We start from the raw sequence: 13388 nt of genomic DNA, 5'->3' as shown, positions 1-13388 counted from the left end.
CTGCAGGGACATTACATTAGGAAAGGAGTAGATAAGAAAACAAAGAATATAATGCTTTTGTATTATTCCATGTTGTGAATGCGCCTTGAATATTGTATACAATTCTGGTCACATCTTAAGTGCTGATGTTGCCCCCAGAACATCCCCAACATATCTGACTTTGAGTTTGACACTGACTGCAATTCTCAGTGGCACTTAGCCAGTTAAGTGCTTCTAAATGTTAGTGGCTAGCCCCAACCAAGTGATTTAACTGGTTAGTAGTCAGCTAAATCGCTTAGAATATTGGACTCCTTAAGATTTTTGTTTAAAAAAATTCAAATTTTTCCAGATGTGGTTAAGAACATAAGGATTACCATAAAGGACAGACCCAAGGTCCATCAAGCCAAGTATCCTGTTTCCAACAGGGATCAGCCCAGGTTCCAAGTATCCATCTAGATCCCAAATAGCAAAACAGATTTTATGCTGCTTATCCTAGGAATAAGCAGTGGATTTCCCCAAGCCATCTCAATAATGGCCTATGGACTTTTCTTTTAGGAAATTATCCAAACCTTTTTTAAATTGCACTAAGCTAACTGATTTCACCACATTCTCCGGCAATGAATTCCAGAGTTTAATTACACGTTGTGTGAAGAAATATTTTCTCCAGTTTATTATAAATCTATTAGTAGCTTCATCGCATGACCCCTAGTCCTAGTATTTTTTGAAAGAGTGAACAAGCGATTCACATCTACCCTTTCCACTCCACTCAGTATTTTATAGACCTCTATCTTATCAGTCCTGAGCCGTCTCATCTCCAAGCTGAAGAGCCCTAGCCACTTTAGACTTTCCTCATATGGAAATTGTCTCATCTCTTATCATTTTTATCACCCTTCTCTGTACCTTTTCAAATTCCGCTATATCTTTCTTGAGATACGGCGACCAGAATTCCACACAGTATTCAAGGTGCAACCTTACAATAGGGCGATACAAGGGCATTATAACATTTTCATCTTTGTTTTCTTCTCTGAGGTCCTGAACAATTGTAATTTGGAAAGTTTTTGGGAAGGGGTAAAACGTGGACCTGACGGACCTGACGGACCTCGCGGATCTAAACCCGCACGTCCTTAAAAATCTGAGGTCCGTGCTGCTTGATAGACTCTGATGGACCTCGGTGACAATTTAGTGCTGACGGATCCGTCTCAGCATAGGGAGGGAAAAGTATTAGGATCTGTTAGCGCTAAAATGTCACCGAGGTCTGTCAGAGCCAGAGACTAGTGCTAGTGCTGGAACGAATCCTTTAAACTGGTTCCTGCAGCCCCAGTAAATCGGCTCTGACAGACCTCGATGACATTGTAGCACTGACGGATCCTAATACTTTTCCCTCCCTATGCTGAGACGGATCCGTCAGCACTAAATTGTCACCGAGGTCTATCAGAGCCAGAAACTAGCTACAAGTGGCACGGACCTCAGATTTTTAAGGACGTGCGGGTTTAGATCCACGTTCATGACTGCTAGTTGATCCTTATGTTACAGGACTTTGTATTGAGGGAGAATGTGCAGCTGTAGTGGGTACTCATATGGACTTTATGATGACTTTGTGCCTTTAACTTGGGGCTCCTTTTACTAAGCCGCGTTAGCGATTTTAGCGCACGCAGCATTTTAGCGCGTACTAAACCCGCGCTACGTGGCTAGAACTAACGCCAATGCTGGCGTTAAGGTCTAGCACGCGTGGCAATTTAGCGCGCACTATTCCGCACGTTAAAGCCCTAACGTGGCTTAGTAAAAGGAGCCCCTGGTTTATATCCATCATCACTGGAGGAGGAAAAAATTTGACTGTTTTCATTCATGCTGCCAGAACCTCATTTTGAGTATTGAAAGACACAGATCACAGAAATTTCCGTTATTTAGAGACAGATATAAACCTAAGAACAAGTTATACCATTATAATAAAGTCTGGGGATCTTACTGGGAATGTTGTCAAAGGCTAGCTAATTTACAGCATCCAGGGCCATGAACCCTTTTTGTCTCTTCTGGGAGATAAATTCTTAGAATTCTCAAATTTGCGCCATGGCAAGTAGGGCAATGTTCATGTACTTGTAAAATTGAAATATTTATCTCTACTGTATTCCCTTAAAATGCATGGCTGTGTTGTAAAATAGCACAGATCCACACCCTGCTTACACACTGGGATTTACACCTGGTTTTAGTTGGTGTAACTCCTCACGCCTAAACTTGAGTGCAGATCCTGGCAGCATTCACTTTTCTATAAACGGCACCAATCCCACAACATCCAAATTTTGGCACTTAACCCCTCTTCTACTTAACCGCGCTGCTCCTGACGCTCATAGAGTTCTTATAAGCGTCAGCAGCTGCGTGGGTCATTTAGCACGGCTCCCGGCGCTAAAACTACTAGCGCAGTTTAGTAGAAGAGGCCCTTAATTGTAAGCGTTGTTTGCCAAATCCAGCCCTTAATTGCATAACAAGTACATATTCCTAAACAATTTATAATGGAAACCTTTTATTTCAAAAGTGGCATTTATGCGTATGTAAAAGAATACACATAACTTTGCAATTAGTTGCACTATTGAATATGTATCAATTAATGTTTGGGCAAAAGCTAGGCCTACTTCATCTTGTTTTATGACATTGCTTTTACTAGAATCAACTGTTTGTTTTTAAGGATATGAAGTGGATCGAAGAAAAACAGGCATTATATCGAAGAAATCAAGAACTCGTAGAAAAGGTATTATCTGAAGAACTATTTTTACATTCAGATACTCAAATATTTCTCCTTATCTGTCCAGGTGAGCTCACAATGGGCTAGATTCACAAAGCAAACCGATCATGTACCGATCGGTTTGTGAGCCCTTTACGACCAGATTTTCCTCCAACCCCATTCACTTAACGCCTGCAGCGATCCAATCCCGATCCTCCCATGCAAATTAGTAAAACCCCATGCAAAAAAGCCAATTGCTTGGATATTTTGAATCGGGTTTTACTATTGGCAAACCTGACTGCTGCAGACCTGTCGGTAACTGAGTTACTGACAGGTCTTCCTGGTTTTTTGACAGGTCTGCCTGTCCTTTATATTCATTTTTTTTTCCATGGCACAGATATTTTGCGTGTGTTACACACACAAAATATCTGCCCCATAAAAAAATAAATAAATAAAAGACAGGCAGGCCTGTCAAAAAAATATGCTCCCCCCACACACAAACACGTCCCTCCCCAAAGAAAACATGCCTCTCCCTCGACAAAAAACTCCCTCCTGCCATCGGTGATTAAAAAAAACCCCCGATGCTGCCCCCCATCATCCCCCCCATCCCACGCGAATATGGCTGGAGGGATGTAAACTCTCCCTCCTGCCACCCCTTCGACTAGAATAGCCCTTGCCCCCCTCCCCCCGACCGGCACGGCCCCAAAACGTTGGGGGCAGGAGGGGTGCTTAATCTCTCCTGCTCCATAGGTATGCCTCCTGCTCCGTAGGCCTCCCCCCCACCCGCAGCCTGGCCCGGCCCCCCAGTACCTCTATGTTGAGAGCAGGAGGGGTGCTCAGTCCCTCCTGCTCCTCCGGGTCCAGCGACATGTCTGTTGGGCCTTAGGCCCCGCCCTGGTGCATCATGTGATGCACAGGGAGGAGCCTAAGGCCCTGATTGGCTCAGGCGCCTTGGGTTCCTCCCCCCTTAGGAGGGGCCTGAGGCGCCTGAGCCAATCAGGGACTTCCTTAGTACAGTTTAACACAGGACTTTCCTTTGCGCAAGGCCCAGGTTTAAAGTGGCACATCTTTTAGGGCATCCAGGTAGCAATGTCAGTCAGTCAGATTCTGGTATGGGTTTCAGTAGAGATATCTGGTGTGGAGAGGTAGATCTGGGAGTCATAAGCATAGCAGTGATATTGGAAGCCATGGGAGGAGATCAGTGTTATCCAAGTGAGCAAGTGTAGATTGAGAAAACGAGTAGTCCTAGGACAGAACCTTGAAGTGCACAAATTGATAGTGGGAAGGCTGGGGAGGAGGAAACATCACTACATACACTGAAAGTGAGATGGGAGAGATAGGAAGAAAAACAGGAGAAGACATAATAACATAAGAATAGCTTTACTGGGTCAGACCAATGGTCCATCAAGCCAAGTAGCCTGAGTAGCAACATAGTAACATGATGGCAGATACAGGCCAAATTACCTATCTAGTCTTCCCATCCACATATCCATACTACCAATCCAGTGCAAGCATAGGCTTTCTCCATGTCTTACTAACAGACTATGGACTTTTCCTCCAGGAATTTGTCCAAAGCTTATCCGCTCTTACTACAACCTCTGGCAACACGTTCCAGAGCTTAACTATTCTCTGAGGGAAAAAATATTTCCTCCTATTGGTTTTAAAAGTATTTCCCTGCAGTTTCATCGAGTGTCCGCTAGTCTTTGTAATTTTTGACGGAGTGAAAAATAGATCCACCTATACCCATTCTAATCCACTCAGGATTTTGTAGACTTCAACCATATCTCCCCTCAGCCTTCTCTTTTCCAAGCTGAAGAGCCCTACCCTTTTTAGTCTTTCCTCATATGAGAAGTGTTCCATCCCCTTAATCATATTAGTCACTCTTCTTTGAACCTTTTCTAGTGCTGCTATATCTTTCTTGAGATAAGGAGACCACACATGAACGCAATACTCCAAGTGAGGTCGCACCATGGAGTGATACAGAGGCATTATAATAGCTTTAGTCTTGTTAATGATCCCTTTTTTAAATAATTCCTAGAATCTTGTTTGCTCTTTTGGCCAACAAGGACAGCGTATCAAGGAGTAGGCGATAATCAACAGTATCAAAGGTGGCAGATAGATTGAGAAGGATGTAGATAGAGTACAGGCTCTTGGATCTGGCCAAGAATAGATCATTGGAAACTTTAGTGAGGGCAGTTTCTATGGAATGCAGCAGGTGAAAGCCTAACCGAAGCGGATCCTGAAAGCCCGAAAGTTTCTGAATGTGTTGGTGGCGATAAGTGCACATTAGTGCACAATACCTGTGAAAAGTTCACATGGGAGCCCTTAAGCTAACTGCTCTTGCATTTACTCTGAATTAGCTAGTTAGCACATATTAATGTGAATGTGCTAGCTGATTAATTCTTCATAACTATTCTCTGCCCATGGCACCCCCTCCAGAAATATTTTTTTTAATAGCTAGTGCACAGGTTAGTAGGTGCAAAAAAGCAAAATACCACAACATGCTTTAACATGTTTTGTGGTAGCTTGTTTTTCCCATGCTAAGGGCGTGTTGGGGTGTAATACCTTTTAGTAAAAAGGCCCCTAAATGACATAGAAACTTAGAAACATAGAAATAGACGGCAGATAAGGGCCACGGCCCATCTAGTCTGCCTACCCTAGTCTGCCTACGTTTTACTACATAGGCAGCAGATCAATACTAATATGTTAGCATATTTAGTCAAAATTAATAGCATAAACTTTAAAAAAAATCACCTTGATGAAAATTGGTGGAGGCTAGTGCTTCCAGATTCAGGAAAAAAAATTTTTGTTTGATTCAATTTAGCCTATTGAATCGATTTGTCGATTCAATTTTTCCTGCCCAATTGGGTGTTTTTTTCAAACATCCTGGTGAAATTATTTTATAGCCTCTTCACCCCCTTTGCCCTCTCCTACCCACACTGGTGCTGTGGTGTAAACAAAATAAACAAACAAGACTTTTCCTCTCTCTGTTAAATCCTAGCTCACGTTCAAGGTCTAATACCACCTCTGGCAGGATACACATTTCAAATCTGACATATCCAGCATCTCTCCCTCCTTCCCCACCACCCCAGGGTCCACCATCTCTTCCTTTCTTTTCCCAACTACCCTCCTATCCAGTATCTCTATCCCCCTCCACACTATCCCTTGTGTCCAACTTCTCTCCCTTTCTGTTCCTTCCCTCTCTAAATCCCATTATCCACTATCTCTCTCACTCTCCTCTGTTTTTAGACCCATTATTTCTTCTCCCCAAAGTCCAGCATAAGTATGTCTCTTTGAAACCCCCCTTCCCTCCCTCCATGTAGTTCTAAACCAGGGCCCCCCTCCCCCGAAGTACTGTCCCCCCTAAAGGCCTGCACCGTCCCCCTGAAGGCCTTCACCCCACCCCTGAAGGCCTACTTGTCCCCCCTGAAGGCCTGTACCAGCACCCTCAAGGCCTGTCTCCTCCCTGAAAGCCTATCCCCTCTGAAGGTCTGCACCATCCTCCTGAAGGCCTGTCCCCCCTTGAAGGCCTGTCCCCCCCCCCCGAAGAACTGCACCCCCTGAAGGCCTGTCCCCCCTCCCCGGAAGGCCTGCGTGTTCCCACTCCATCCATTTACCTAATTTCAGCAGCAGAACAGCCTGCAGAGAGGATCACCGGTACTTTAGCGCAGTGATGTATCAAGGGGGGGAGGGCGGAGGGGCGGTCCGCCCAGGGTGCACGCCCTAAGGGGGTGCACAGCTGGCCACCCACTGGGGAATAGGCTGCCGCTGGGGAAAGGCTGCCACTGCCACCATCGGGAACAGGCCAGCGCCGAATTTGCCCTGCTTCTCTTCCCCACGGAGCCAACCAACTCTCGCTCCTGACGTCAATTCTGATGTCGGAAAGGACGTTCTCGGCCAGCCAATCGCTGCCTGGCTGGCCTGGAACGTACTCTCCAATGTTAGAATTGACGTCGGGCGGCGACAGTTGATCAATCCCGCTGGGAAGAGAAGCAAGGCAAATTCGGCGCTGGCCTGTTCCCAATGGCCAGTGGCAGCCTTTCCCCGGTGGCGGTGGCAGCAGCATGTTTCCCAATGGCAGTGGCATGGGGGAGGGCAGGGAGAAAGAAAGAAATAAAGGGGAGGGGGGACAGGAAGCCAGAAAGAAAGAAAGGGGGAAGGGTGAAACAAAGAAAGAAAGGGGGCAGGGTGAAAGAAAGAAAAAAAAATGGGGCATGGGGAGAGAGAGAGAAAGACAGACATAGAGAAAGAAAGGGGGCATGGAGAGAGAAAGAAAGAAGGGGCAGGGTGAAAGAAAGAAAGAAATGAGGCACGGAGAGAGAGAGAGAGAAAGACAAACATAGAGAAAGAAAGGAGGCATGGGGAGAGAGAAAGAAAGAAGGGGGCAGGGTGAAGGAAAGAAAGAAATGGGGCACGGAGAGAGAGAGAAAGACAGACAGAGAAAGAAAAGGGGCATGGAGAGAGAGAGAGAGAAAGACAAATATAGAGAAAGAAAGGGGGCATGGAGAGAGAAAGAAAGAAGGGGCAGGGTGAAAGAAAGAAAGAAATGGGGCATGGAGAGAGAGAAAGACAGACATACAGAAAGAAAGGGGGCATGGAGAGAGAAAGAAAGAAGGGGGCAGGATGAAACAAAGAAAAAGTTGGGGGAGGGAATGAGGTCTGGAGGAGAGGAAGCATACAGGAGGCTGAAAGAAGGGAAGAAATATTGGATGCACAGTCAGAAGAATAAAGTTCAACCAGAGACTGATGAAATTACCAAACAAAGGTAGGAAAATTGATTTTATTTTCAATTTAGCTTCTGGAATTAGGTAAATGGACACCAGCAGGAGGCCAGGGGGAAAGCTAGACACCTGCACTTCCCGACTGACCCTCCCCCTTTGCCCTCTAAAGCAGAAGCGGCAGCGGCCGTCCAGCAAGAGGCAGCGCTGCTACTCCTGCATTAGGGGGCGAGGTGGGAGGGTCAGTCACTGAATCAGGAGGCCGATTTTTTTTTTTTCAATCTATTCAAATCGATTCGCCTGAAGTGAATCAGTGAATCGATTCAAATCGTGAATCGGGCAGCACTAGTGGAGACCAATGAAATAAGAAGTTCAAGTCTATTTAGAATGCCCACATTTGCTAGTATAGCATGAACTATTTCTTACACAAAATACTAATTCTGAGGCCATCGTCATTATCACCACTCATAATGGAAACCATAGGAATGTCATCTTTACTCAGGAAGCAGACTGGTACTTCCTATTAAAGGCCCCCTTTTATCAAGCTACGTTAGGGATTTTTAATCACATGTTGCCTGTGGTAAAAGATCTGCTGCTCATAGGAATTCTATTAGCGTCCTAGCTTTTACCACAGTGGCCTGCAATAAAAAACCTTTACACGGCATGATAAAAGGCAGCCAAAATTTTTTTAAAAGGAGGAGGAAAGGCAATCTCATTATTTCCTAATGTTCACATTTTAGATTTTTTTTCTCCCTCCTAATGTTCACATTTAATTGGCATATTATTTTGAAAATGGTATCATTAGCAAATTTTCCTCCCCTATTACTAAGCCGCGATAGATGTTTCTATCTTGGCCTGGAGTGGTAAATGCTCTGATGCTCATTGAATTCTAAGAGCATTGCAGCTCCGGGTCACGGTAGATACCTCTCATGGCTTAGTAAAAAGAGGTGTTGGGGGGAGAGGGGCGGTTTGGGAGCTAGGCATTCTGAGCTAGGGTTAATGATTTTTTTTCTGATAAAAAAATCTAGGAATAGGAAACTGATTTGTGCATGATCTATGTTTTGCTTTGTAGATAAAGCAAATGGAAAATGAAGAAGCTCGATTAAAACACGATGTGCAGGACGTCAAAGACCAAAATGAGCTCTTAGAGTTCAGAATCCTAGAGCTTGAAGTAAGTTCCTATATTCAAAATCCCCAATTCTTAACCTGCAGTAGTTGTCATTTTTTAAAAAAAATGCTGGCCTTCATGAGTTTTTAATACCTGGACATCCAGATACCAGCAGGTGCTGAATATCTAGTGATAATTTAGCCACTGGCACTTATCTGAGTACTGCCAATATTCAGATAGGTTACCAGATACCTACTTGAATAAAGTTAGGACACCTTTTGCTATGCTAACTTTATATGGGTCATTATTTAGTTAACAGACTGAATATTGCTACTAAATAACTCCTAGTTCCACCCAAGCTCCATCTCCAGTATGCCCCAGTACTACCTGGGTACTGGCAAGGATATCTGTCTAGATAAGGATCTGGTCAGCGGGACTTATCTGGGAAGGCAAAGCCACTACTCAGATAAGTCCAACTGAAAAATCAATCTCAAAGTGTTTATCCTCAGCACCTTTATGAACTGCCTGTTATAGTTATAGTGACCTACTTATAATAGTATACTTGAATATTTCAGGAACCATCCTATGGGAACCAGTTTTTTGATACGAACCAAAATGGCCATGTTTCAGCATGTGTCTGTATTAATATACAGTTCCTAGAACCATATGACCTGCATAATTTATCAACACATCTTTTCCATTTACTATGATGGATTACTAAACTTCTCACAAAACAAAGAATCACAACTGGCAAAAATCTGTCCAACTTCAGAAAGCCCAATGTAGGCACATGCCGAAACAGGGTCATATCAATAAACTGATACAAGTAGTGTGACTTCTGTGACATCCTTATCACCTCTTGGCTGTTTTTGCCTTTTCATCTCTTATGTAGTACAGCAGAGGTCTGGTGTTCTGTGTTTTGTTAACTTGGATATTTTTTTTTTTTTTTAGATTAGACACAAGAATAGTATAACCTAAAATTTTATGCTAAGTCTATGATTGACTTCTCTATATTAATAAGAGCTGTGATATTCTCTGCTTCTTACTGATTCACTTCCAAATGATACTTAACAACCACATCAACAGGAGATCTATATAAAAAGCATTATATGGATATCACCATAGCTCTACAGTATTTAATGTACTAATTTTTAAATGTGTTAAGTACCTCAAGTGAAGATTATCAATCTAAATATATGCCGAAAGTTGTATAGCTTTTGAAATATCCTCAGTGAGCTAGATTTTGATTTAATCACCGTTTGAATTACATTGGTAATAACCAGCATTATATTCATTACAGGAAAGGGAAAGAAGATCACCTGCTATCAATTTTCATCACATTCCTTTTTCGGAGGGGAAGAGTCCCCTCCAGGTTTACTGTGAGGCAGAGGGTGTAACGGTAAGTGCTGATTGCTAGGTTTCTAATTACTATAATATTCTCACGCCTTGTATTCCTCCCACTTGAACCTTACTCAACTCTCCAACCCTCGCCCCAACCACTTTAAATGATTTGAGAGTCAATGCTTTTAATGTTTCGAGATGTTGAAACCACAGCATTACTCACCAAACACAAACAAGTTTTAATTCACAAAATTGTACTTATTGTAGCAAAATAATCAGAAAAGTTCACTGGATAAAAAGAGAGCCCTAAACAGCCTATAAAAATGTCCTTAATATCAAATATCTTTAATAAACAAACAAAAAAGGATCTCGACTTCTGACTGTAATAGCCTAGCTGTTCAGGTTAATTTTCCAGAGGCTTCCCCAGAGCCTTCCTCCCTTTCAAACAATAGGATCTGGGTAAATCATCCCCCTCTCATATTACTTTTCCTCATTCTCAGATCTATCTCCGTGCTAATATAAAACAAATCTAGTTCTGCCAACCACTATCTGAATATTGCTAGATGTTGTTGACCTTAGTGCCTCTTTCCTAGTCACAGGTCCTTATCTCTCTTATCCCATTTTATCAATAACTTTTCAACCATTAAGTTCTAATATTATTCAAATAAAGAAATTGATGGGTTGGAATTTTTTAAATTAATTCATGGGCCAAAAATTCCCGAGCATATAAAAGGAAATCTTGAAGTGTCTATATCAATTAAGGAACTCCAGACAGCATTGAAGAACCTCAGAGCTGGATCCTCTCCGGGTAGTGATGGATTCACAGTGGAGTTTTTCAAATCATTTCAAATTGTACTATTACCTCATCTTCTAAATTTATATCAATCACAACTGACAAAAGGTTGTATTGCAGGTACTATGGCGGAATCTTTAGCCATTTTTTTGCCAAAGCCAGATAAAGATCTAATGTTGGTTTCAAACTGCAGGCCTATTTCTTTAATAAATGTAGATGGAAAACTCCTGGCTAAGCTATTGACTCTGCGATTAGCCAAGGCTCTCCCTTATATGATTGGTATGCATCAAACGGGTTTTGTTGCTCAAAGACATTCTTCCAATAATACCAGATTGGCTTTACATATGTTAAATGTAGCAAAAACAATGGATGATCCGGCCTTTGGATCTGTTTCTTTGGACTTTCATGTATCAAGCAATGGATTGGTTTGGTATAGGGTCCAGATTTATTCAAATGATTCAAACCAGGTTATATATTAATAATACATTTTCAGAGCGTTTTTCTCTGGAGAGTGGAGTTGGGCAAGGATGTCCCTTATCTCCTTTGCTTTTTGATATTGTTCTGGAACCCTTGTTGTTGGCCATTCAGCAGGCAAAGGAGATACAGGGAATTCCATATGCAGGTCGAGATTATAAGGTTTCGGCCTATGCTGATGATATTCTGCTTCATTTGAAGAATCCTGAATCTACCATTCCGCATTTACTGAAATTGATTGATTGATTTGGCAAATTTTCTGGTTGCAAAATAAATTGGAGCAAATCAGAGGTTCTTCCGTTAAACGTGCATTGTGTAAGAGGATTATTTGATTCATTCTCATTCCTTTGGAAGGAAGAGGGAATAAAGTATTTGGGTATTATGATTCAAAGAACTTTGGAAGACACAATGACAGTAAATGAAAAGTCTTTATTGCTGAAAGTCAAAGAAATGTGTGAGCATTAGAACCCTTTACATCTCTCATGGTGGGAGAGAGTTCAAACAGTAAAAATGATGATTTGCCTGTAGTTTGCTACCAAATGAGAATGTTGCTGGTTTATTTCCAAGGGTCTTTTTATAAAGAATTAAATGGGATCCTTACAAAGTTTATTTGGCTGGTAAATCTGCTAGAATAGGCTTAGGGCTCCTTTTACGAAGGCGCGGTAGCGGTTTAATGTGTGTAATACCGTGCGCTAAACTGCCAGCCGCACTAGCCGCTACCACCTCCTCTTGAGCAGGTGGTAATTTTTAGGCCAGCATGGGGGTTAGCACGTGATGAAAAATCACACGCGTTAACCCCGCTAGCCCTTAATATCTTTGCAAAAACCACAATCGTCAGAGGGCGGGGGTAAATGTTCCAAATTTCTATAGATATCATCAATCTTTCATTATGCGGCAGGGTATGTATTGGATCCTTCCCGAAGTCTTGGAGCATCTTACGGACTGGCTGAAAGCCACGCTAACGGCTGACACGCAGCAACAGCCCTGAAGCCCTTTAAATCTCTATGGGCTTCGGGGGCCGTTACCGCGCTGCAGCCACTAGTGCGGCTTTGTAAAACAGGCCCTAAGTTTAATACATTTTTATGGCCCTTGGCAGAAAACTCATAGGTGACCAGCACCAGGTCTAAAATGTGCCTTTAAGCATAAGAGGAAACAACTTATCCTATTACGACTTAAAACATCATATTTAGGTGCTTATATTTTTGGTGCTATGGGTGTGTGGGGGGAGGTTGTGGCCTCAGGGAGGCATTCACCATCGGGGGTTGTGACTCTGGTTGGGGGAGGGGTGACTGGGTTTGGTTGTGATGTTATGAGGGGTTTCACTGAGGAGGTTGTGACTTGGAAGGGTATTGCCACCTGGGAGGAGTGGCTATGGCCACAGTGGCACTTTGTCCGGGTTTTGAAAACCATTGAACATAAGAACATAAGCAATGCCTCTGCTGAGTCAGACCTGAGGTCCATCATGCCCAGCAGTCCGCTCACGCGGCAGCCCAACAGGTCCAGGACCTGTGCAGTAATCCTCTATTTATACCCTTCTATCCCCTTTTCCAGGAGGAAACTGTCCAATCCTTTCTTAAACCCCAGTACCGTACTCTGCCCTATTACGTCCTCTGGAAGCGCATTCCAGGTGTCCACCACACGTTGGGTAAAGAAGAACTTCCTAGCATTTGTTTTGAATTTGTCCCCTTTCAACTTTTCCGAATGCCCTCTTGTTCTTTTATTATTTGAAAGTTTGAAGACTCTTTCCTTCTCTACTCTCTCTATGCCCCTCATGATCTTATAAGTCTCTATCATATCCCCTCTAAGTCTCCTCTTCTCCAGGGAAAAGAGACCCAGTTTCTCCAATCTCTCAGCGTATGAAAGGTTTTCCATCCCTTTTATCAGACGCGTCGCTCTCCTCTGAACCCTCTCGAGTAACGCCATGTCCTTCTTAAGGTACAGCAACCAATATTGGATGCAATACTCCAGATGCGGACGCACCATCGCCCGATGCAATGAACTTGGGACTGTGTCTGGAGGGCATCTGCACATGTCCAGAAATGGCCTCAAAGAGATGGGATTTATGCGGGGGTCACACGTCCTTTTTTTTATTAGGACAAAATCTGGAAACCTATGAGCATCGGGATCCGCGCAGAGCATTACGTGCGCCGGCCTGCACCAAAAACCACTTCTGCAGTTTTATAAAAGGGGGAGAGGGGTAACTGTTGGATCTTCTTCAACAAACTTTTGATCTGAGATGTGAAGGTCTGTTTCTCTGAA

At 43.2% G+C, this 13388-nt stretch overlaps 1 protein-coding gene across 20 annotated transcripts in view; it reads left to right on the top strand.

Moving 5' to 3' along the window:
* JAKMIP3 (Janus kinase and microtubule interacting protein 3) overlaps nucleotides 1–13388 on the top strand; it is a 308083-nt gene that overhangs the window by 213450 nt on the left and 81245 nt on the right. For all 20 annotated transcript variants that reach the window (XM_033940792.1, XM_033940782.1, XM_033940781.1 and 17 more), the window contains 3 exons: nucleotides 2660–2722; nucleotides 8486–8584; nucleotides 9822–9920. In XM_033940792.1, the coding sequence (XP_033796683.1) occupies nucleotides 2660–2722; nucleotides 8486–8584; nucleotides 9822–9920 (261 nt within the window). The remainder of the gene's footprint in view (nucleotides 1–2659; nucleotides 2723–8485; nucleotides 8585–9821; nucleotides 9921–13388) is intronic.

The sequence above is a fragment of the Geotrypetes seraphini genome, chromosome 4 (genome assembly GCF_902459505.1).
Source record: "Geotrypetes seraphini chromosome 4, aGeoSer1.1, whole genome shotgun sequence".
Lineage (NCBI taxonomy): Eukaryota > Metazoa > Chordata > Amphibia > Gymnophiona > Dermophiidae > Geotrypetes > Geotrypetes seraphini.
This window is presented reverse-complemented; position numbering and strand designations above follow the sequence as displayed.